This window comes from Rhineura floridana, chromosome 5, assembly GCF_030035675.1.
Source record: "Rhineura floridana isolate rRhiFlo1 chromosome 5, rRhiFlo1.hap2, whole genome shotgun sequence".
In the NCBI taxonomy this organism is placed as follows: domain Eukaryota; kingdom Metazoa; phylum Chordata; class Lepidosauria; order Squamata; family Rhineuridae; genus Rhineura; species Rhineura floridana.
In genome coordinates, this window is record NC_084484.1 from 174,097,295 (window position 1) to 174,122,980 (window position 25,686).

The 25,686-nt window shown below is 43.5% G+C and overlaps 1 protein-coding gene across 3 annotated transcripts in view; it reads left to right on the forward strand.

Annotated features, from left to right (window-relative positions):
- ME3 (malic enzyme 3) overlaps window positions 1–25,686 on the forward strand; it is a 148,178-nt gene that overhangs the window by 51,549 nt on the left and 70,943 nt on the right. Inside the window, exons 3-4 of one of the 3 annotated variants that reach the window (XM_061628895.1) lie at window positions 5,629–5,762; window positions 9,229–9,378. In XM_061628895.1, coding sequence (XP_061484879.1) covers window positions 5,629–5,762; window positions 9,229–9,378 — 284 coding nt within the window. Of the gene's footprint in view, window positions 1–5,628; window positions 5,774–9,228; window positions 9,379–25,686 lie in introns of those variants that run through there. The other 2 variants (XM_061628897.1, XM_061628896.1) reach the window with 2 other exon arrangements.

Below are 25,686 nucleotides of genomic sequence, written 5' to 3' on the forward strand. Positions count from 1 at the left end.
GGGTTAGATGGTTGAGGCGTAGTGATGCTCCTTAGAAGTGATGCTTTACACACAGCTGGTCAACCCAAACAGCGCTGGCTGGCTCAGCAGTGGCATGTTGGGTGCATCATCTCAGCTGGCAGTTGTAACTGAGGCAGCAGCTAGTTTGCCTCTGGTTAGATAAAAAGATGCCAGAAGTACCATAGGAACATAGGAAGCTGCCCTGTACCAAGTCAGACTATTGGTCTATTTAGCCCAGTATTGTCTGCACTGGCTGGCAGCAGCTCTCCAGGATTCAAATATGGGTCTCTCCCAGCCCTACTTGGAGATGCCGGGAATTGAACCTGGGACCTTCTGCGCGCAAAGCAGATGCTCTGCCACTGAGCTACGGCCCTTCCCTTGTGCGATAGAATATAGCAAGCTGCCTTACCAGCCCATCTAGCTCAGTATTGTCTACACTGACTGTCAGTGGCTCTCCAGGGTTTCTCACAGGGAGCCTTTCCCAGCCTTATTTGGAAATGCCGGGGATTGAACCAGGGTCCTTTTGCATGCAAAGCAGATGCTCTGCCACTGAGCTACGGCCCTTTCCATTAGCTAACAAGCTGATTGCGATCAACAGTTCACAACAGCTGATAAAACCAGAAACAAGAAAAAGTTCAGGATCCGAGATATATATATATATATATATATATATTAAAAAATCAATGTTGCAAATCATCTGCAAGAGTTGCCATGGAACAAAAATCAAAGCCAATATTTTAATAAAAATATTTGTTGGGTTCACACTGATATGTTACCACATGCTGTTCAAGACACTTGAATTATTTGTTATGTTGTGGAAGCCATGAATCACACCACTCCCCTGGCAACCCTTCAAATGGGATTTTTTTAAAAATAACACATATGTTTCATTTCTTGATCCCCCCCCCCCAAAAAAAATGTTATAACTTTAAACAAAAACAATATTATTTTTGGCATGGCAGTCGCCCATCCCAATCTGTGTAGTCATGCCTGTAGCACGTGCTGGCTGAGAGGAAGGTTGCGTGTGGCTGAATCTGCCAGCAAAGCAGTTTCCTTCCTCTGGCAATACAGATACAGATAGTCACTGAGGATGACGGAAATAGGCCAAGGGAAGCAATGGATGCGCCAGAGCTGCAGAGCAGAGCGATTAGCAAGCCTTAGAATCCGTGCAATATTTGGGGAAGGGCCCTAGTTCAGCGATAGAGCATCTGCCTTGAATGCAGTCACCGTCCTGGAAACGGGACAGGACAGACTTGCTCCCCTCTGTCTCCGAGAACTGGAATGGACCAACTTAAGTGGATCCATTCATTCCTACACAGGGAGCATTGCAGCCGCAACCCTATACTCTTAAGAGTCATAATGCTCTCCCTCAGCCATCTCTTGGCCTTCCCGGACCTTGATTGGAGAGTATGATGAGGAGGAGGAGGAGGATTAAATTTATATCCCACCCTTCCTCCCAGAAGGAGCCCAGGGCAGCCAGGGATGCGTCACCAAAACCTGCATTTAATTTACGTTTCCTAATTTATGGGCAGTATTCAACGAACTTTTTGCATTAGTGAAACGATTAGTGCTAGCCCAAGGGGATTTCCCCCACTCTCCTCCCTCCGTCTGCACCGTGCAGTCCACAGATATTCTCTGGAGGATTGGGGGAACTCCCAGAACAGAATTAGGGGGTGCGCACATAGGGGGAGGAGAAGGGGAGCCTGTTTTGTTGCATGAAGAGAAATCCTTGCACTGACAGAACCTTAGCCACAGCGCAATGTTGAATACAACCCCAGATGTATAGATACAAACCTACTGTAGAAACAATTCAGAGCTTGGAAAAGTTACTTTTTTAAACTACAACTCCCATCAGCCCAATCTGGTGGTCATGCTGGCTGGGGCTGATGGGAGTTGTAGTTCAAAAAAAGTAACTTTTCCAAGCTCTGCAATTGCTTGGATTTAAATATAAATACTACGCCTTTCACCATATTGGGGGAAACCTTTGACCAGATGACCTATGCGCCTCTCACTCTGCCGTCCAGATTGCTGGACAACTTCAAGGCCCTTCCGCTCTCTTGCTTCTTATGACTCTATCTTTCAACCAGACTTGGGACAGACAGGCTTTCAGACGGAAGACTCCTTCAACTAGACTGTCCTCTGAGAGACCCTTGAAATACAGCAGGGGCTTGGAACTTTGGGTCCAGAAGCCAACTGTGGCTCTCAGAGCCTCTCTGTGTGGCCCCAGGGGCTCTCTCCAGGCTACACGTCCTCCCTAACCATACACCCTTCGCTGGCCCAGCTTCACACCCTCTGTGATTGTTTTTCCCACCTGGCTGTAACGTGTCTTTGGAACCTGACAATGTCTCTTGCTTGCCTAGATGGAGGACAGAGATTGCTGTGTGAGAGTGTGCAGAAAGTAGCCTGCTATATGCAAAGCTGACATTTGCATTACTTGCCAGCTTTTGCCTTTGGCCCTGCCCACCACTCCCATGTGGCCCTGCCCACCACTCCCATGTGGCCCCCGAAAGGGTGCCCAGAACGCAATGCAGCCCCACAGCTGAAAGAACATTCCCCACCCCTGAAATAGTCCTCTCTAAAGTAGGGTACCTGGCCACCCTAGATGATGCAGAGGATTCTGGGACATCTCTCCATTCCAGCACTTCATTCCTGAGAGAGGTCCTGACCTGATCAAAGCCGTTTTTGCTCTCAGGATTCCCTTCCAGCTGGCTGAAATTCCCTTCTTAGTACTAAAGAAGAAGAGGCCCCCAAAGGCTTCTGCAGCATCACAGAGGCCTCTGGCCTAACCTCCTTTTTAGTCATGTGGGGATTCCTTGGCTGGGAGGACTGGAGTTTCCCTGGCCAAGGTGCCAGAGAGGGGGATGATGTCATAGCTGGGGGTGTCCAGCACTCAAGCAAAGGAGGACACCCCCCGCCCCATTTAGCCTGAAGAATCAGTCTCTCTCTCTCTCTCTTGCTCTCATTTAAGAATCTCAGCGGTTCAAAGATGTTGTGTCACTGCAGAGCTGATTCACAACCTGGTCTGGTTTGATTTATAAAGCATATCATAGCATGCTGTGATAACAAATTTGTTGCAGAGAAGCGTAGCAAGCTCTGTCATATTGTTATCATTATCCCTTTGCTGTCTATTAATCACTGGGGTGTAGTCAGTCAGTTCTACTGAAAGTAGACTCGTTGAGATTAATGGCTATGACTGAGTTGGGTTCATTAATTTCAGTGGGTCTACTCTGAATCGCGTTGACGTTAGATACAACCCACTGTGTTGGTCTGCAGAAATGGCTGCAACCTAGCCAGCAACTTGATCCTATGCTTTACCTACATGAATGGCTCCTCTCAATAATCTTGCTAAGTTGCTACAGCAGTGGTCCCCAAATTCCCCCCACCTCCATGGACCGCTTGAAAATTGCTGAAGGCCTTGGCAGACCACTTGATGATTTTTCTCCTCTTTGTAACAATTGTAATGCACTGTGTTAGCTGCTACATGAGTTTTAATTGAATTTTTACTGACATGGTGCTTTGGACCACCTAAATGAAGCTAGTCAACCGATGCACCCCTGTGTAACTACAGTTTCTTCAGCAAAATACTATAAAATGTGGTTGTTTAAAAATTGAGCTGCTGATGGATTTTGATTTAGTGTCAGTTGCAATATCATGTTTCTCACGCGGAATAGTTATTATGTGCCTTCAAGTCAGCTATGACTTATGGCGACCCTATGAATCAGCAACCTCCAAGAGCTTCTGTTATAAACCACCCTGTTCAGATCTTGTAAGTTCAGGTTTGTGGCTCCTTTTATGGAATCAATCCATCTCTTGTTTGGTCTTCCTCTTTTTCTACTCCCTTCTGTTTTTCCCAGCATTATTGTCTTTTCTAGTGAATCATGTCTTCTCATGATGTGTCCAAAGTATGATAACCTCAGTTTGATCATTTTAGCTTCTAATGATAGTTCTGGTTTAATTTGTTCTAACACCCAATTATTTGTCTTTTTCGCAGTCCATGGTATGCACAAAGCTCTCCTCCAGCACCACATTTCAAATGAGTTGATTTTTCTCTTATCCGCCTTTTTCACTGTCCAACTTTCACATCCGTACATAGAGATCGGGAATACCATGGTCTGAATGATCCTGACTTTAGTGTTCAGTGATACATCTTTCCATTTGAGGACCTTTTCTAGTTCTCTCACAGCTGCCCTCCCCAGTCCTAGCCTTCTTCTGATTTCTTGACTATTGTCTCCATTTGGGTTAACGACTGTGCCAAGGTATTGATAATCCTTGACAAGTTCAATGTCCTCATTGTCAACTTTAAAGTTACTTAAATCTTCTGTTGTCATTATTTTAGTCTTTTTGATGTTCAGCTGTAGTCCTGCTTTTGTGCTTTCCTCTTTAACTTTCATCAGCATTCGTTTTAAATCATTACTGGTTTCTGCTAATTTATTGATATTTCTCCCTCCATTTTTCACACCTCCTTCATCTTGGTCCAATCCCGCTTTCCGTATGATATGTTCTGCGTAAATAAACGTTCTTAAGAGAAGCCAGTCATTTTTATAGTGCTTTTTTAGATTTTTTTTTTTAAAGACTGTATTTTATGCTCTTTTGTATTTGTATTCCCTGGTGTGGGGAAGGGCTGTGGGAAAGGGACGTAGCTCAGTGGCAGAGCATCTGCCTTGCATGCAGAAGGTCCCAGGTTCAATCCACAGCATCTCCAGGTACTGCTGTGGGTGACTCCCTGTCTGAAACCCTGGAGAGCCGCTGCCAGTCAGTGTAAACAATGCAGAGCTAGATGGACCATTGAGTTTGACTCAGTTCAAGACAGCTTCCCATTACATGAGTAGGTGGTTTATCAATATTTATAAATAAATACTTAAATGGAAGCCACCACATGCTTTCTTCTGAGATCACAGGCATTGTTGGCGGAAGGGGAGCCTTGGGTCTTTTGTAGCAGGCCTTGGATCTCCTACCCTTCCCTCTCTTTTTAAAACTTTTAAAAAAAATTGCTTATAGGGCAACTGGGGACACTGCAAATTACACTGCTGGTAAGATTGCTGCCACTATCCTAAAGTCTATGGGCGCTTCTAGACTGATGCTATTTTCGGGTAGAATTTAAATTGGGATGTCTTGCTTCCCAAAAAGTTCTAACTTTATAAGATAAAGTAGTAGGAAAATACACTGGAAAGTGTGGGGTAGCACTTGCTTTGACACAATGTCATCTAGCCTCCCCAAAAACAAATGAGAATCAATGCTGATTAAATAGCCAATCTTGTCTCATCGCCCTGCAATCAAATAAGGATGAATGCGCAATAAACATGTTGTCTAGAAGCCCCTGGTGTCAGGGATAAGAAACCTGTGACCCTCCAGATGTTGTTGCACACCAACTTAGTCCTGCAACATCTGGAGTGCCTCCATCCGTGACATAGACTTTAGGCTGTCAGTCTCAGCCTAACTAACCTCACAGGGCCATTGTGACAATACAAGGAGTGGCGGAATAAAAATGCATCCTAAGTAGCTACTCTTCCTTGCAGTATATCTTGAAGAGAGTCTACCGAAGCGGAAATCTAATTATTCTTCTTTCTATTATGGGAGCAGATCTGTTTGATAATTGCTTCAACACATCCTCCCTCTCTTCCTTCCTAGGGAATGGCCTTTACCCTTGAAGAGAGACTCCAACTGGGAATCCACGGCCTGCTTCCTCCTTGCTTCTTGAGCCAAGACGTCCAAGTTCTCCGTGTCCTCAGAAGCTATGAGACCAAATCCAGTGATCTAGACAAGTAAGCAAGACGTAAGCCGAGATCGTTGGCGAAAACCTGTTGCTGCAGCTAGACATTATGAAGCATGCATGGAAGACAACCTTGTTCAGCCCTGATTGGGGATGGGAAGAAATTTGATTCAGTTAGCATTTAAAGGCAAACCTACCTAATTTGCACTTTGCAAAACAACAGAATCATCGAAAACTAGTGTCGGAAGGGTCCTCTAAGGCCATCACGTCCAACCCCCTGCTTAATGCAGGAATCCAAGTTAAAGTATGCACAGCACAAAACACAGCCATCCTTCGAAATGCATACTTCTTTGCATTTTGTACACATGTGTACAAAAATGCATATACTAGGGTAAAGCGTGCGTAGAAATAGATAGAGAAAAGTTTTCCCCCCTCTTTCGTAATACTAGAACTCGTGGACATTCAAAGAAGCTGAATGTTGGAAGATTCAGGACAGACAAAAGGAAGTACTTCTTTACTCAGCGCATAGTTAAACGATGGAATTCGTTCCCACAAGACGCAGTAATGGCCACCAGCTTGGATGGCTTTAAAAGAAGATGAGACAAATTCATGGAGGACAGGGCTATCAAATGGCTGTGCTCTGCCACCCTAGTCAGAGGCAGCATGCTTCTGAAAACCAGTTGCCGGAAGCCTCAGGAGGGGAGAGTGTTCTTGCACTCGGGTCCTGCTTACGGGCTTCCCCCAGGCACCTGGTTGACTGCTGTGAGAACAGGATGCTGGACTAGATGGGCCACTGGCCTGATCCAGCAGGCTCTTCTTATGTTCTTATGTTCTTATATAGTGCATATTACTGAAAACATATTAGTGGAAAATAACATACAAAAATGCATTATATTAGGGAAAACATCTTTGTAAAAATTAGTATGTTAGGCGAAACTGCATACAAAAATATGTACATTAGGAGAAATTTGTAGTAACATTTTTATTTATTTATTGAATTTATATCCCACCTTTCTTCCAAGGAGCTCAAAGTTGCATCCAAATGTGATTCTGCCCCCTCCCATTGTTATCCTTACAATCAGGGCTTTTTTTTTGGTAACAGTACTCAGCCTCTTTTTTGTTGGCAGCCATCTAGTGCCAGCACCCACAGCACTTTTATCAAGATATGAATACCAGCGCCTCATTTTTCACTAAAAAAGCACTGCTTTCACTAAAAAAAATTCCACTAAAAAAGCACTACCCTGTGAGGTAGGTTAGGCTGAGAGACAGTGACTAGCCCAGGGCCATCTAGTGAGCTTGATAGTGGGGATTTGAACCCTGGTGTCCAGGTCATAGCCCAACATTCTAACCACTACACCACATACGGCTCTCTATATAAGTCACAGATTTTATAAATACCCTTAGATTCTCAGTTCTTAAATTGGGTGAATTTGTTTCCTTGTTTAAAACTCCAGTGTTCCAGGACGGGAGTTAGGGGAGAACCAGTTGGAACCAGCACATCTACCCATTTCTTCCCGAAATGGACAGATTTAACCATCCCTACCCTTGATGGACTTTTTAAACTGCTGCATGCGGTGGTGGCGAAACTTGCAGTATAATGATGTCACATCATGCATGTTGCGACAGGGAGAGAGGAGCAGGTAGCTGTTTTCAGGTCAGCCATGCATCCTCCGCAATGTTTCTGCTTCCAGCCCATACTTATTAGGGATGGGATCTGTTGGCCAGTGCCAGTCCAAAAGCATTCCGTCAACCTAACAGGCTGGTATCGATTTGCATTCATTCTTTATCCGTTAGCCACTGCTTTTACCAATCTGCGGGGGTTTTTTCCTTGGAAAAAATACTGATATTAATATCGATATTTTTGAAGGAAATATCTATAATTTTATTGATATTTTGAAGGAAATATTTTGAAGGAAATATCAATATTTTTAAAGGATCTAAAGGAAATATAAATAAATTATCATTCTTGCAATCAATGCTTTAGAGGCGGATATTTTTTTTAAGTCCCTTTTCAAAAATAATTGGAGAAATTTGCTACATTAAAATCCAATCCTCAGCTATTGAGTACAAGGAAATTAATTGAAAGTTTGGTAACAAAACCAACTTGGGCCAAATTCTAGCACATCCCTAATAGTTATATTTCCATGAAATAGGGACCTTCTCCTACCATATCCAAATTGTTGTTTGTGTGGTTTCCAACACTTTCCCTCCAGTTATATTGATAGGGACTTTCACAATCCAACTAAGTGCACCCCAGTACTGTGCGGCTTCATGCGTGATACTCTTGCAATCCCTTATCCAGCACCAGTAGCACTGCATTCCTCCCGATCAAATAAAAGTGGCAGATAGCCTTGCTCTGGTGGGGAGGAGGGGATGACAAAGAGGTGCTCAGCACTGGAGAGAGGAAGAACAGAACCCGGGGGGTGGGGAAGGGTGAAATAAAATAATTTTAAGAGGAAAGCAAAAACAATTAATGAAAAATAGAGATGCTTGAAATCCCTGAGTTCTCTTGCTTTGCACAACTTATTCTGCCATCTGTACATCTCTGTGTAATTTATTTTGGTTTTCTGAATACTGGGGAGGGGCAATGAGTTCCGCCCACTTGGAATCATAGGCTGTAGCCCTGTACTCACTTACCTGGGAGTAAAGCCCACTGAACACATTGAATTCAATGGCAGTTCTGTTTATTTTATTTTATTTGCTGAAAAGCATTTATGAACAGCTTAATACAGTATTTCCAAAATATCTAAGTGGTGTACAATCCAAAAAACAAACAATATATCATTAAAACATAACCTGACACAAACAAAGAAAAAGCAGTATAAAAACACATATTATAGGGTAGAAGGGCAGGATAGAAATATTTTAAATAAATAAATAAAACCAAATGAAACAGAAATTCAAACACATAAAACAGGGTCAGGGGAAGCCTGAGCCAAAAGATAAGTGTTTGCAAGAAGTCTAAAGCACTGATTGTTGCTGCTTCACATGTGCTAAGTATGCATGTGTAAGATTGCAAATGTAGGAAGCTGCCTTATACCAAGTCAGACCATTGGTCCATCTAGCTCACTATTGACAACACTGACTGGCAGCAGTTCTCCAAGGTTTTGGGCAGAGTGCTCTCCTAGCCTTACTTGGAGATGCTGAGAATTAAATCTTGGACCTCTTGCATGCAATCCATGTGCAGTACCACCTTGTCTATTTCAACGTGTATTGCGCACATCCTTAGGAGTATCACTTCACAATATAAGGGCTAGAAACTTGCTTTTAAAAAGAAAAGAGAAAAAAACAGATTATCCATAAGCTCAATGGGGGGGGATCTGTACTCTGGTAAAATCACAGCATATAGATAGTCCTTCCCAACCCCCTTCATAACAAGTTTGGGAAGCACTGGTTGAGACGGCTCAACTAGATGAGTTGTCTCAACCATCTCTTGCAAAGGACTTGCTCAATGGCCTCCACTTGGCGTCAGCGAAACCTGTCATTTCCTCTCTCTTTTCTTCCCCCTTTCCCCCTAGATACATCATCCTTATGACACTCCAAGACCGAAATGAGAAGCTATTCTACCGAGTTCTCACATCAGACATAGAAAGATTCATGCCTATAGTATACACTCCCACTGTCGGCTTGGCCTGTCAGCAATACGGGCTGGCGTTCAGAAGGCCTCGGTGAGTAGATGGAACTATTTTTATCCTCCTTGCCCCATCTTTCTGCCTCTTCCTATTCCCTTTCTCTCACTCCCCCTTAATTGGAAATGAATGTTCCTTTTGTAATTGGTACACATCTTAATGTGGGTGGTCCTCATGAAAAAAGAAAAAGACCCCCCCTTGTGATTCTTGATTCAATGACGTAGTTATCAAACAGTGTGTGTGTGTTCATTTAATGGCATGCTGGGGGAAATTCTTGCTCTTCCCCCTACCCCTTCCTAAACAGCAAAACAAGAGTAGCTTTGTTCAAGAACAGTACAGTACAATCTGGCTAAATTTAACCCACAAAAATGTCACTGGAAGTTCTCACTTTAACCCTTCTTCGTCAGCTCCATAACCTTTAAAATTCCTGTTGTTGTGCTGCGCAACCCTTGGAGGTAAATAGCAGGTGGTTTGTTGGATGGTTTGTTGTGGGGTTGGTTCAAAAATGCCTTTTGCTGAGTCAGGAAGGGCAGAAATTGTTCCACGTGTTAACCTTTCCTGCAGATTGTTGACAGGGGACTTGGCCGCACCTGGGTGGCCAACTTTGCAAGAAGCAGGATAGAGCAAGGCAAGGCAAAGGTGACCTAAGCAGGCAGGTAGGGATACGAGAAAAAATTGATTCAGTTCACATTTAAAGGTGGATATATCAAATTTGCACTTTCTGAAATGCTATGAGAACCAAATTACAGTCATCCTTTCAAAGTTCGTATTTATCCAAATTCCTCCAACCGAGCTATGTTAACAAAAATGTATATATTAGGGGAAAGTGTGCATAATAATGAATATGTTAGTGAAAGTAACACAGAAACACATTGTGTTAGGAAATAATGCTTGTAAAAATCTGTACATTAGTCAAAACTGCATGTAAAATGTGCTGGTTAGGAGAAATTCACAGTAAAATGCTAAAGAATTTTCATAAGGATTTTTTTTAAAAAAAAGAAATTGTGCAGAATTGTGGAGAACTGACTTTAAGAACAAAAAAAGAAAAACTGAGAGCACCAAAATTGACAGATCCTTCCATCCCTACAGGCAGGTTTGTACTCTGAACCAGAGTTCTAGCTACCTGTCAAGCAGTCTGCCAGCAATAAGTCACTGCATTTTGCAGGAGAGTCAGTCCCTAAAGTAGGAATTCAGATCAAGGCCTTTATTGTGGCTGCCCCTATTCTGTGGAACAGCATCCCTATTAAGGTAGACACCCCCTATCTGTACTTTCCAGAAACATTTATTTCAACAAGATTGTCTACCTTGAGGAAAAGGTCTCTGCCTTAGGTGTTCATTTTGTACTGATTTTAAAAGTAGATGGGCCAAGGTTCTGACTCAATATAAGGCAGGTTCCTATGTTCCTAGTAATAAAATAGAGGGAGGAACAAACTCTTTTCCAAGTAGGGATAGAAAGATCTGTCAATTTCAGTTCCTCATTTTTTCCAATCTTAAATTCAGTTTTCCATATTTCTGCAGCAATTTGCATTTTTCTTTAAATTAAAAAATCCTCATGAAAATTCTCCAGCATTTTAGTGCAACTTTCTAATAAACACATTTTCTAGGCAGTTTTGACTGATGTGCACGTTTTTGCAAGCAATTTCTCATCATATAATGCATTTTTGTATGTTATGTACACTCATATATTCATTTTTATGCACATATTTCCATAATATATGCACTTCTGTATACATTTGGTTGGAGAACTGCATCACAAAATTCGGGTGACTGCGAATTTCGAAGGATGTTTGTTTTGGTTCTCACCTTGTTTTGGAAAGTGCGAATTTGATAAACTCAGCTTGAAATGCCAACTAAATTGAATTTCTCCACCATCCATACAGTAGGGCCCTGCTCATACGGCGGGTTCTGTTCCGGACCCCCGCTGTAAAGCGGAAATCGCCGTAAAGCGAAACCCATTGACGATAATGGGACGCGTCGCACGAAAATGACGTCAAAATGGAGCGCGATGGGAAAAAAACACCGTAAAAATGGAACAAGCGCCTTAATGTGGGGACTTTCCCTAATTGAAAGCCGTCGCATTAGCTAAGAGCTGTAAAGCGAAGCGCTGTAAAGTGGGGCCCTACTGTACTTCCATGATCCTCCATGGCGCAAGTGGTAAGCGGCAGTAACGCAGCTGAAGCTCTGCTCACGGCCGGAGTTCGATTCCAATGGAAGGAGGCAGTCGAATCTCCGGTAAAAGGGGTCGAGGTCCACTCAGCCTTCCATCCATCCGTGGTCGGTAAAATGAGTACCCGGAATATGCTGGGGGGTAAAGAAAGGCCAGGCATGGAACTGGCAATCCCACCCCATATATACGGTCTGCCTTGTAAACGTCGCAAGACGTCACCCTAAGAGTCGGAAATGACTCGCACTACAAGTGCGGGGACACCTTTACCTTTACTGTACTTCCAAGTTACCCACAGTTATCTTCCTTATTGCACTTTCAAATCTTTTAGGCTATTGGACATCCTTTGTATAGCTATTTATATGACTGAGACTATTGGATGGTAATTTAGTGCTAGTTCTACTCAGAGTAGACACAATGACATTAATCGCCATGACTAACTTAGGTTCATTAATTTCAATGGGTCTACTCTGAGTAGGAAGTAGGTTGTATTATTACATTTTAACAGAGCATTTTGCAAACTGAAGACATTGTTCAATTTTTTGTTGATATTTTTAACTTTATTGCTCAGCCCATTGTAGTCTGAGTACTGGAGCACACTGCAAAATGCCAACAGGGCCTTTGTACAATGGAGACTTCTTTTCTATTATACTTTTTGTTTATTATCATAGAACAATAAACTAAAAACTAAAATTCCATTCATATGCTGTGTGCAAAAGATAAATGCTAACAAAGTGTGTGTGTTTTTGCCAAGTCTGTTATTTGTATCCTGCATAACCTATTTTTTGTGTAAGATTTGAATGCATCGCCATAATCAAACTGGACAGATAACTTATTCTTTGCACAGTGCTCAGCAGAATTTTGAGTGGATAATAATCAACAGAAGAGATTATTATTACAGATCCTAATTTTTCTTTTAACTTGCCTTTTATGTACTTTATATATACCTCCCCCATCTCAAACAAAACACACACACTTGGTTTAGTATTCTGAAAAAAATAACTAAGGAAAAATAGTTTCCTAGCCCTTCAGTATTGCAGCATTGAGAGGTAACCAATGTAAGTCGTACAGTGGTTATATTTCCACATAACTCTAAACAACAGGGTAGTGCTATGTGGATGGGCCTCAGTGAGCCCTAGTAAAGCATTGGACTTGCACATTCCCCTCTCCTCACCCCGCACAGCCAGGGAGGATCCTAGTTTTAAACAAAGTGCTGGTCAGTTTCATAATAAGCCAACTTCAAACCATAAGAACATAAGAAGAGCCTGCTGGATCAGGCCAAAGGCCCATCTAGTTCAGCAACCTGTTCTCACAGTGGCCAACCAGGTGCCTTTGGGAAGCCTGCAAGCAGGACCTGGGTGCAATAGCACTCTCCCTTCCATACTGCTTCCAACCATGGAGGCAGAGCATAGCCATCACGGCTAGTAGCCATTGACAGCCTGATCCTCCCTGAAGTTGTCTAATCCTCTTTTAAAGCCATCTAAGTTGGTGGTCATCACTGCCTCTTGTGGGAGCAAATTGCATAGTTTAATTATGCCCTGTGTGAAGAAGCACTTTCTTTTGTCTGTCCTGAATCTTCCAGCATTCATCTTCATTGGATGTCCACGAGTTCTGGAGCTATGGGAAAAGGAGAAAATCTTTTCTTCATCCATTTCCTCCGTGTCAATTTCTTTCCTCTTTGTGTTGCATCTGTTTGATTGTGATCAATATCAAATCTTCTCAAAGTGGCTCCAGAGCGCAGTTTCACAATAATACAGAACAAATCCAGGTGCATTTTCAACTGAGTTTGTGCTTCATAACAGGGTATTAAAAACATGATATGATAAAAAATATAATAGTATATTTTACCAAAAAAAAATATGTTGAGGCTATTCATGCAGTGATGGCTGGTGCCTGTTGGAACTGGTAGGGCGGAAGCAAGGGAGACCAGCCGTTGGTGGAGCGAAAACCAATGACAGGCAGAGCCACTTCCTCTGTGGTTGTAAGTAAGACAGCAGATAGGTGGAGGTTGGCTGAGGAGAGATTGAGGTTGATGGGGCAGTGCTTCATTTGCCCTAATGGGCCAGCCTCCACTGTCTTCATGCAAGGGCTGTTGGTTTACTTGTTTGTTTTTGCAGAATCGTTGTGAAGGGTTATTCTGCTGGGATGTCAGTTATTTTCATACATAAGGACTCTTAGTGGGAAATCAACAACAGTATATGGGGACAACCCATAACAAATGTATAAAGTGTGGAGTTACATCTGGCTCAGTCCATTTCATTACCAGTGTTCCTCAACATGGTGCCCTCCGGATGTTTTGAAGTGCAAAACATCTGGAGCTGATGGGAGTTGTAATTCAAAATATCTGGAGGGCACCAGGTTGGGGAAGACTGGCATATTCCCAATTTGTCAGTGAGTTAGAAGGCATCCTGTAATCTCAAAAGTAATCTTCCAATGCCCATAAACTGAACATGTCACCACCACCACCCATTGCTAGGAACATGGGTTTGTATATCAATCAATCCATGTCACAAAGACTTCTTGTTTTCGAAGTCAGATGGGGAGATGGATTTGGCTTCATCCTGAAGGAAAGTGCAAGATGGAGTAAACTCTTAATGTAGTGGTGGAGGACCTGTGACTCTCTTGAAGTTGCTGGACTCTTAACTCCCTGAGCCTTGGCCATGCTACCTGGGAATAATGGAAGTCCCACAACTTCTGGAAAGCCCTGTGTTCCCCACACCTGCACTAGTGCCTCATATTGCAGTCGATTTGCTAACACATAGACAGGCCTTCTTTGCAAATGTTCTGCAAATAATGGCTGCATTTAGGTTTTGGAAGTTGCATTCCTAAGACGTATTTTTCAAATTATCTCTTTCTTTCCCCTCGACCCCCTAGAAACTTCCTCTTTTATCACTATTAAAAGTGATGGTTTTCACATGAGAAATAATGGCCTTATTTGTATGAAACATTTTCTTTCTTCCTTACAAAAATATCTTATCCATATCCAATCAGATTGGGCAGGTGCAGATATAAAGCTGAGTCTCTGGTTACTGCAGTTCACAAATTCGGAAGCATGCCGGGGAAGATCCCCCTGCCTCCCCAGAGCTGTTCCACTTCCTTGAGATCATTTATTTACTACGTTTTGTATCTTGCCTTTCTGCCAAGTAACATAAAGTTGCACGTAAGCCTGTTCATTTTATTCTCGCCCCCTGGAAACCTCTGTGTGCTAAACTAGGCAGAGACTTGGAGTGGGGGCCAGCACCAACAGCAGCCCCCTTGCATTGAAAAAAATGTGTGAGGGGTTGTGAGGCCATGCAGTCTAGACCCACTGCTGATGTGTGTTGCGGCCATGGTCCTCATCAACTTGACAGGCATGTGGAGGGACTCTGGGGAACAGGCATATTCCAGTTGTAGAGCATGCAGAAGGTCTCAGGTTCACTGCCCAGCATCTCCAGGTAGGACTGACTGAGATCCCTGTCCTGAAACCCTAGTGCGCTAGGTGGACCAATGTTCTGAACATGGAAGAGAGCAGCTTTCTATGTCCCTGTGCATGTACATGAATGCGTGTAAATATCCTTCACATGCCAGCTGAATGTGGAGGGAGTGGCTGTGTGGCACATTAGTGGCAGGGCTAGCCCTCCAACTCCCCTTGCACATTCTTTCGATGCATGAGAGGGTGGGTCATTTGAAGGCCCCTCAAGACACAACACTGTACCGACTAACTGAAATCCATACCCTCACCTAGGGAGCCAACCTCAGAAAACCAATCACAGAGATATGATAGCACTCTTCAAGTACATGAAAGGTTGTCACATAGAGGAGGGCCAGCATGTCTTCTCGATCGTCCCAGAGTGCAGGACACGAAATAATGGGCTCAAGTTGCAAGAAGCTAGATTTCAACTGGACATCAGGAAAAACTTCCTAACTGTTAGAGCCATACGACAATGGAACCAATTACCTAGAGAGGTAGTGGGCTCTCTAACACTGGAGGCATTCAAGAGGCAGCTGGACAGCCATCTGTCGGGAATGCTTTGATTGGGATTCCTGCATTGAGCAGGGGGTTGGACTTGATGGCCTTATAGGCCCCTTCCAACTCTACTATTCTATGAGATTTTGATTATGTAAATCTCTGGCTGGCAACTGATTTTTAGCAGAGGACAGTGGGAATTGTGCAAAGGCTGAAGGGCAAGCAACCTTGGCTCGCCCCAGTATGAGTTGACAAGAGTTCGTAAGCTCCATCTGTCCTCCATGGTAAAGGGGCATCGCTCAGTGGTAGAGCATCTGATTTGCATGCAGAAGGCCCCAGATTCTGTCCCCAGCATCTCCAGGTAGGGTTGGGACTGGGAGAGACGTCTGTCTGAAACCCCAGAGAGCTGTTGCCACTCAGTGTAGACAATATTGCGTTAGATGGACCAATGGACTGACTCAGGGCCTCTCCAGACACCCTTTTTATTGTGCATTCATGATAATTTGCGCTCATGATGGAGTTGGGCTGGTTACACACAATCCTGCTTTCAGTACTGTCTGCACCTGCAGAAAGTTTTGATGTGGTCATATTGCTTCATTTCCAGTCAGTGCATGTCCTGTAACATCCTGCTGAAATCCTGTAACTGTTTGTACCACACATGTACTGGTGGAGGGAGGGGGCTGTCCAGCTTTTGTTGCCCTATAGCACAAGAGTGCCCCTCCAGACGGCAATAATGGGGAAACATCTGGTAAGCGTTGCAGAACAGCTAATAAACAGGAATAATGTATGGACAGTCCATCCACCACTAATTAACTTCTATTGCATCAATGACATGTTGCAGGGTACACCAGCAAAAAAACTCCAGTCTGCCCCCACCATCATCTGATTTGGAAAGATCCATAAGGAAGAGAGAGGGACAGAACATGAACCCATTGCCTCCTCTTAATCCCCTAATCATGGTTAGGAGATCAGACAAGTTAATTAACTGCTGGACCTTTGCAGAGAGAACATTGTTTTTATACTAGAAACAGCTAGTTTTCCCAGTACAGTCATTAAGCTGATTTCAAGCACAGGCAGAGGGGAAGTATAATGGTACATGTGACAACTATCAATTGCCTTCATTGGTGAAGGGTTCTAGGCAGGTTGAAAAAAATCGTTTGTTTTTATTAGTACAAGTAAAGGCCTGTTGCAACAGAAGGGATCCATTTCTGAGATATGTACGTTTTACATTTACTGGAAAAGGGAGCCAAGATTCCTTTCCCCATTTCTCTAGTTTCCCTTCATAAAAATGGCTTCCCTTCTTTCGATACATCTGTTTTCTGTATACTTCCAGGCACTGAAGCAATTATTTCCTTCAAGAAGCGAAAGAATGCCTGCCAAAGTCTACACCCCATACAGCCCGTCACCTCTATCCAACTTGCAAAAATATGTGTCTCGTGTTTACATGGCACAGTAAGCCTGGTTTTCTCACTTATTGTGGTTTCTTATGCACGCTTGCCCAATCATTCCTGCTTTGCTCCTCCCCAGGGGGAACAGGAAAAATAAACGAGCAATTTAACTTGATTTCCTGTTAACGTTCAAGGATAGGATCATGGTTTGTTGCTCCCTAACAAGCCAGGATTTATAGCCAGATTTAAACCATGGGTTGCTTTTGGCTAACGGCAGCCTTCCCCAACCTGATGCCTTTTGGATGTTTTGGGCTACACCTCCCATCATCCCTACAGATGGCATCATCCGTCTGGTTGGCTCACCTCGGAAAGGAGTTTGTAGAGTTGGAAAAGGTTCACAAAAAGAGCAACTAAAATGATCAAGGGGCTGGAGCAACTCCCTTATGAGAAAAGGTTATAACTTTGGGGCCTTCTTAGTTTAAAGCAGCCTTTCTCAACCAGTGTGCCTCCAGATATTGTTGGACCACAACTCCCATCAGCCTCAGCCAGCATTGCTAATGGTCAGGAAAGATGGGAATTGTAGTCCAGCAACATCTGGAGGCACACTGGTTGAGAAAGGCTTGTTTAGAGAATAAGCAAGAGGTGACATGATAGAGGTGTATAAAATTATGCCTGGTATGGAGAAAGTGGATAGAGAAAACTCTTTCTCCCTCTCTCATAACACTGGAACACGTGGACATCCAATGAAGCTGAATGTTGAAGATTCAGCACAGACAAAAGAAAGTACTTCTTCGTACAGCGCACAGTTAAACAATGGGATTCACTTGCACAAAGGCAGTGACGGCCACCAACTTGGAGGGCTTTAAAAGAGGATTAGACGAATTCATGGAGGAGAAGGCTATCAGTGGCTACAAACCCTGCTGGCTATGTTCTACCTCCACGGTCAGAGGCAGTATGCTTCTGAATACTAGTTGCTGGAAATGGCAGAAGGGCAGAGTACACTCAGGTCCTTCTTGCGGGCTTCCATGGGCATCTGGCTGGCCACTGTGATAACAGGATGCTGGACTAGATGGGGCTTTGGCCTGATCCAGCAGGCTCTTCTTACGTTCTGAAGGCAAACACAAATACCTTTTGCACTGTGAGGTCTATCCTTGCTTCAGGGTTCCAAGATAACAAGTGCAATGCCTCATGCTTCACCTTAATCACTGAACTCCTCTGATAGGGCACTTCCTTTGGTTCCTCATGCTCTTGAGGTTCAGTTGGGCTTTCCATGGGCATCTGGTTGGCCATTGTGAGAACAGGATGCTGGACTAGATGGGCCATTGGCCTGATCCGCCATGCTCTTCTTATGTTGCTATGACCATTTGCCATGCTAGCTGGGGCTAATGGAAGTTGGGAGTCCAACAATATCTAGATGGCCACAGGATAGCTACCCCTATAGTGGTAGATAGCCCAGTGGTGTGACTGAGTATAAGTCAGCTTCCTAAGTCCAGTGCAATCTAGTGAGAATCCTCTGAAGGCATCATTCAACTCATCTGGGTCTTTGACTGTTTAGGGTTGTGCTGAGAAGGCTCCACTGTTTCAGGTTCTTGTTCTTCCCTAGAAACTTCTGCCCACCCCCTTCCAGATGTTTTGCACCCACCCTCTCAAAGGCCTTGTGGTTTAAGAACTGCTGCAGAGATTGGACAGCCATCTCTTGAGGATGCTCTTCTTCTGGATACCTTGCATCGGGTAGTGGGGTTGAACTGTATGGCATGCAGGACCCCCCCCTTCTAAATCATATGTTTCTGTTGAGGGAGCAGGGCAACAATGGCACATGTCTCATAAAGTCTCATTTGGCCTTTACTGTTTGATTTCTTCCGCTCTCTCGGGTTTAAGGATGTGTGTTTACAGCAGATTCACAGCAGAGTTCCATAAAGATGCCTTGGAAATGTCACCTTCTGGCTCTTATTCTAAGGCCTGGTTTAAAACATGGGATGACAGCTTAAGAACATTTACTCGGCAAAGGAAGGCAACCTGTCTTCTCCTTTCTGTTTACAAATTATTTCAAGAGAAAGCTAGCTTTACTCTCTTGTTTATTTTAATTCCTCCTCCTCCTCCTCCATCTTCTTCAGATTGATAGCACTCGCAGGAGGAAATAAATCCTTGACTATTTTGTCTTTTAAAACAACAACAACCCTGTAACGATTAGCCTAGTCTTTGCATGTACAGGCAGCAAGCAAATCTATAAAAAGTGGTGATTAGTCACTGCAGTTATTTCAGCCCATTGGATGGTTAATTATGTTCTGTGCTTGGAGAAATTAAGTGCAGGCTCAAACAGAGCTCCACTGTTAACAGGCCCTTTGTCAGATGGTGTGCTGTTAGCTTAAGCTTTCCCCGAAAGAGCTAAACAATTTTGAATGTTTGGCTTTCAAATTTCTGGGCCTAATGCAGTTGCCACAGCGATTCCAAAAAAGAATATCTGCAAACATAACAAATGGTGGGAGTGGCTCCTTGGAAAGGCTCTCTGGAGACCCATGCTTCATTGCATGCAAGGTTTTTGGGTTTCGTTGTGGGAAATGAAACATGAAGCCCTTATCCAAGGTTATTTTTTATGTATTGCTGAGTGGACACATCGTTAAATCATGCATTACATTACACAGAGCAGACAGGAATCTGCAGGTCTAAAGAGAGCAGGAGCAGCAGGGGTAAAGAATGATACATGCGATCAGAGGTTCAGAATTTTTGTTTATTTTTGCAAAACATGGAAGCCAGAGAGATTCTTCTAGGAGTAAGAGCCAAACTAGGTAAGATGTTAATTGCATGTATCCATTTAAAGCGCATGTTTTAAAAAACATATATAGAAGCAACAGGAAGGATTTGAGCAACAGTGGAACTTCAGGATGCAAAGAGAGAAAGGGAAAGAATTTAGCTCTTTCTGCAATACTGGTGTGGTCCCTGCAAAAAAGCCCCAAATAAGTAGGTTGGCCCCAAACTTACCATTTGCATTGGTAGGGAAACCTGGCTTGGAACCAATGGAGACTTCCCTACTGATGCCAATATCAGCGGGGATGGATTTTCATCAGGACCACAGCAGGGGGGGAAAGAGTTAAGCTTCTCTTCACCATCCCCTGCAGTTTCACTGCTGCATCCCACCCTGCTGTGGCTGCTTTTCTTTTCTTTTTTGTAACGCACCCTTATTACATCCATGCAATAAATATCACATTCAGTTTAATAGTCAGAGAAGGGGAGAAACTGGCTTTGTTGGCCCTCTTGCAGCAACGCAGTGCGAGCTACCAGGCCCAGGGACTGGATTTTTGCATCCCTTTGTATGATATTCCTTGCAATGAAGAACAGCTGAGAGGTGTCACATATACATAGCAGTGTGGTTCCATATGTGTGCAAACTTCACTGTGCAAGAGTGGAATATGGTATCTGCTGTAGAATTTAAAATCCCAAACAAAAACCTCACATAGCTGTAGAGAAAAGGACATAAACATGCGAATGGTGTCTTGTAAGCTTCCAGCAACAGCATGTGGATTCGGGTGCATTGCCACAGGTTTTGGGAAGTCTACATGTGCACTGTAGGATGGAGGAAGAACTTTGGTATTACTTTTTTTTACTCAGATGCTGTACATAGCCCTTAATTGCTGATGCTTCTAGGCCTTCCAGATGAGATGCTGCACCTAATCAGCAAGGTTCCTCCAAGCAAGAATTGGATTCACTCTGAGCTGTCTTTTTAATTTGATGACTGATATTCTACAGATGCACACCAGACTTGGCCATAAATGCACACGTATCTGTTTCCCTTGTGCAAAGCAAAGCATCGTACAAACTGGTCAGTCCCACTCTTCCAGGGATCCCTGCATATCCCTAGGAGTGAGGTTTATTTGATTTGTTTAGGTACATAATGTATTAATTACCTTTCTACTTGAAAAGACACCCATGGTGATGAATAAAATGTTTTGAAAAGCATATAAACTGAGACCACAAGATTTAATCTGATCAATTAAAAATGTTTTACTTGGTAGACCGGGTGGTTGGGTTTAGTTAAAAATGGTTGGGCATTAGGGTTGCCAGGTTGGAACCATCCAAAAACCTGAGAAAATGGAGGCGGGCCCTAGTGACATCACGGGGCAGGCCCTAGTGACATCATTAAGCATGATACATTAAGTATCAACCACATTTGCTTGGAGCATACCATTAAAAAAAATTCTCTGATTGGAGATTAAAATAGAAATCTTACCTAAAATAGGGTGTTCCTAGGTCCATCTGAAGTGACAAGGTCATTCTTTCTCACAAGCTTAGGGTGATGCAAAATGGAAATGGACTGCCTTCAAGTTGATCCCAGATAGGGTCTTCATGGTAAGCAGTATTCAGACAGAGGTGATTTACTATTGCCTTCCTCTGAGTCTGAGAGGCAGTGACTGGCCCAAGGTCACCCAGGGAGCTTCATGGCTGTGTGAGGATTCGAACCCTGGTTTGCCAGGTCACAGTTCAATGCCTTTAGGGAATATTTAATCTAGCTTACTTGCTTCTGGCAAGAAGGGTTTACATGCCCTCAGGCCAGGCCATTATTGGAAGAAAGGAGCTTAGTGTTGCAGAGATGTTAGATGGGAGCACAGATGGATGCCCCCGAAGGCAGCAACTGTAAACATGCTTATTAAGGAACTAAGCCCCATAGAACTCAGTAGGTCTTACTTCTGAGTAGATATGGTTGCAGCCATGTTAAGGACAAGGGAGGGCATTCTAGGCAAGCAGTTGGCAACTGCTTGTCAGCATTGTGCTGTTGCTAAGACTTGACTGGGGATCATCCACAAAGTTATCCATAAGGCACTGCAACTTTATGTGTTGGCTGGCTACTGTTCTATCTGTCTCTATTCAAAGAAATTGAACAATCACAATTATACAATTACCTCTAGTATTAAGGTAAAGGTAAAAACGTGAGAGAGAAATAAAACCAATAGCGCCAGGTTACAAACAATTTTTTTTATTAACAAACACTATCTTTTAGAGAACAAAGGCAGGTTACATCACCAATCAAACTGCTAATCATAATCCAATTGCTAGTCCCAACTAGAGTAGAGACCCACTGAAGCAATGGAATTTACATGGTGTAGTTGGGACTAGCAGCTGGATTTAGACATTTATCTCTCTTACAAAAGAGAAGTGGATGACATCCAAGGGATGTTCTCAAATATTACAAACATTATAAACAGTATTACTCTTTATAAAAGAAAAACAGAAAGAATGAATAACGTGCTTTCACTGTAGGAACTAGTGTTAAATAACTAAAAAGGCTGAGTTTAGAATTTGTACTTCTCATTTGAAACACAAGCTTTAATTTTTATTTATTTATTTTATTTATTTATTAAATTTATATACCGCCCGACTAGCGATAGCTCTCTGGGCGGTGAACATAAAATAGTATAAAAATACAATGAATAACAAAATAATATTAAAATACAATCAACAATACAATAAACATTTTTAAAATTAGATCAATGTAACTTAAAATGCTTCAGAGAATAGGAAGGTTTTGACCTGGCGCCGGAAGGAAAGCAGAGTCGGCGCCAGGCGTACTTCCTCAGGGAGACTGTTCCATAGTTCGGGGGCCACCACTGAGAAGGCCCTAGATCTTGTCATCACCCTCCGGGCCTCCCTGTGAGTTGGAACCCGGAGGAGGGCCTTCGTAGCAGAACGTAGTGCACGGGCCGGTTCATATCGGAAGAGGCGTTCCGCAAGGTATCGTGGTCCCGCACCGTATAAGGCTTTATAGGTTAATACCAACACTTTGAATCTAGCCCGGAAACATATTGGCAACCAGTGCAAGCTGGCCAGAACAGGTGTTATATGCTCGGACCGCTTGGTCCTTGTCAGCAATCTGGCCGCCGCATTTTGCAACCTTTGCTCTTCCTTCACATATTTGAAAAAATCAGCACAGTTCATGCCAAAGTTTAATTTGACAGAAAGCTCTGCTTTGACAAGGGAAGATAACATACGGTTCCTGTTGTCAGTCCATACGTTGCCCATGAGTGAAAACACTCTCTCCACGAAAGCGTTGCTTACTGGGATGGCAAACACTGCACTGACAACCTTCACCAGAATTCTTGATCTGATGCTCTTTAGCAACTGCACCCATTTCTCATCCAGAGGAAGATCAGATGTTCTGACCTCAAGCACAAACTTTTTAACCAGGCAAAGTTCATCAAAAAGTCCATCAACATCGACTTCAATGCCCAGATTTGAAGCCACTTTACTAACATGGTCCACTGTTAGCTCATCTGACTCTCTGTCCAGATCAAAGGCTGTGAAGTCTTTTAATTGTGAGTTCTCAAAATCATACCATTTATCAAGGTATGCTATTGCCCGATTGTATATCTGGAGAGCATCTGTAGTGAAAGATGCACGTTGAGATTCAGGGAGGTGTTTTAGACCGGAAAGCACCTTTGCTCCACACGATTTACCAGCTTCTCCCTCAAGCTGCACATGAAGGTGTGGAGGTGTGGACTTACTGAGTGCTTTCTTTCCAAAACACTAATAGTCTCATGAAACAGTTGCATGTAGTGATGCACAAAGTAGAGGTAACATTCTGGGACAGAAATCTTTTCAGTTGTGTCACTAGTTGCCTCATCTGCCTGGTCTCCAATAAAGTTCCATATCATCTCATTGGTCTGCTCTTCCCCAAGCTCCAGGAAATAGGATTTTATAGCAGGCCACAATTGGAGTAGCCGCTCAACAGCTGGGAAAAGAGAGAGCCACCGTGTGTTTACATGATTGATTACTGCATGGTACTGCATGCCTAGCTCATCAAAGCATTCCCTGAGTTTCTCATTTTTAAGGGTGCTCCTGGAGAACTCTGTGTATACCTTATGAACCAGATACTCAACATCGTACTTCTTGTTAAACCAGCCATGCCTGGCAGCATTGTGTAGAACATGGCAAAAACAGTTTGCCTTCACAATGGAACTTTTCTGTTCGTTTAGGATCTGGAATACAGAGTTCCTTACACCGTAATTGACAGCAGCATTGTCTGCTGTGTAAGCCACTATATTTTCAGCAGATAATCCCAGATCAGTCACAGTCTTCAGAGGGCTATTGCTGATGGTAACAGCAGTCTCTGATGGTAACTCATAGAAGTCCAGCAGTTTCTCTTGGACTCCAAGGTCAGCATCAAAGTAACGCACAGCCACAGGAAACATTTTATGGTTGCCTTTGTTAGAGGCATCCGTGGCAATTGAAAAAGGAACTTTTTTAGTGGAACATCCACCCAGTGCCAGCACCACATTTTCTATTGATTTTGGTCCAAGCACGTTTTCAACAATGCACTCTGCCTTGGTTCTTCCATAGTGCAGTTTTTTAACAAGAGCAGAGTCCTCGATCGTTGTAGAAATCAGTTTTATTCCACAATCCATACTCATGTAACTGTGCTGGTGCATAACTGCATGATACACATTGTTAACCTCTATAGCAGCAACACGGAGCATTTCTGGTGTACTTTTCTTTGCAAAGAAGGATGTCATGGCAGCACTCTGATTCACCATCCTTGAGGCTCTAATGTGTGCAGCATTTTCCTTGTGTCTCCGAACGGCCTTGACACCATCGTGTTTCACAGTGAAAGTAGAATTACAGTACTTACATCTGGCAAGAGAGTCATCTACTTTTACGATCCAGCCTTTGAAATTATCATTCTGCAACCATTCAGTCTGAAATGATGATGATGATGATGATAATAATAATAATAATAATAATAATGTTTTATTTTTGAGTCGCCTATCTGGCCAGGTTAACGGCCACTCTAGGCGACGTACATAAAAGAGTAAAATATAACATATAAGTCAAAAGCCCAATCTATAAGTAATCTAAAACCACCCACTTTTATAACAAGTAAAACTAATCCGCCCCTGAAATCTTGTAGGCCTGCCTGAATAGCCAGGTCTTCAAGGCTCGACGAAAGCTTGTCAGGGAGGGGGCATGGCGAAGGTCATAGGGCAAGGAATTCCAGAGGGTGGGAGCCACAATCGAAAATGCCCTCTCTCTGGTCCGCACCAGTCTAGCTGTTCTAACTGGTGGGACCGAGAGAAGGTCTTGTGAGGCTGATCTCGTCAGGCGGCAAATTTGGTGATGCTGGAGGCGCTCCTTCAGATAAACTGGGCCGAAACCGTATAGGGCTTTAAAGGTTAGCACCAACACCTTGAATTGGGCCCGGTAAACAACTGGTAGCCAGTGTAGATCTCCTAACACTGGAGTGATATGATCATGGCGATGGCTGTTCGTAATCAAGCGTGCCGCCGCATTCTGTACCAGCTGTAGTTTCCGGACCGTTTTCAAGGGTAACCCAATGTAGAGCGCATTACAGTAGTCTAAGCGAGAGGAGACCAGGGCATGTATCACTCGTGGGAGTAGCTGTACAGGAAGGTAGGGGCGCAGCCTCTGTATTAGATGTAATTGATACCAAGCTGCCTGGCTCACTGCCACCACCTGAGCCTCCATGGACAGCTGGGAGTCTAAAATGACCCCGAGGCTGCGGACCTGGTCCTTCAGGGGCAATCTTACCCCATTAAACACCAGGTCTATATCTCCTAACCTTCTCTTGTCTCCCACGAGTAGCACCTCGGTCTTGTCAGGGTTCAGCTTCAGCCTATTTCCTCCCATCCATTCACTTACAGACTCCAGGCACTTGGAAATGGTATCCACAGCCAACTCTGGTGAGGACTTAAACGAGAGATAGAGCTGGGTGTCATCCGCATATTGGTGGCACTGCAGCCCAAATCTCCTGATGATGGCCCCCAGCGGCTTTACATAGATGTTAAATAGCATGGGAGAGAGGATAGAACCCTGTGGCACACCACAATTGAGAGGCCAAGGGT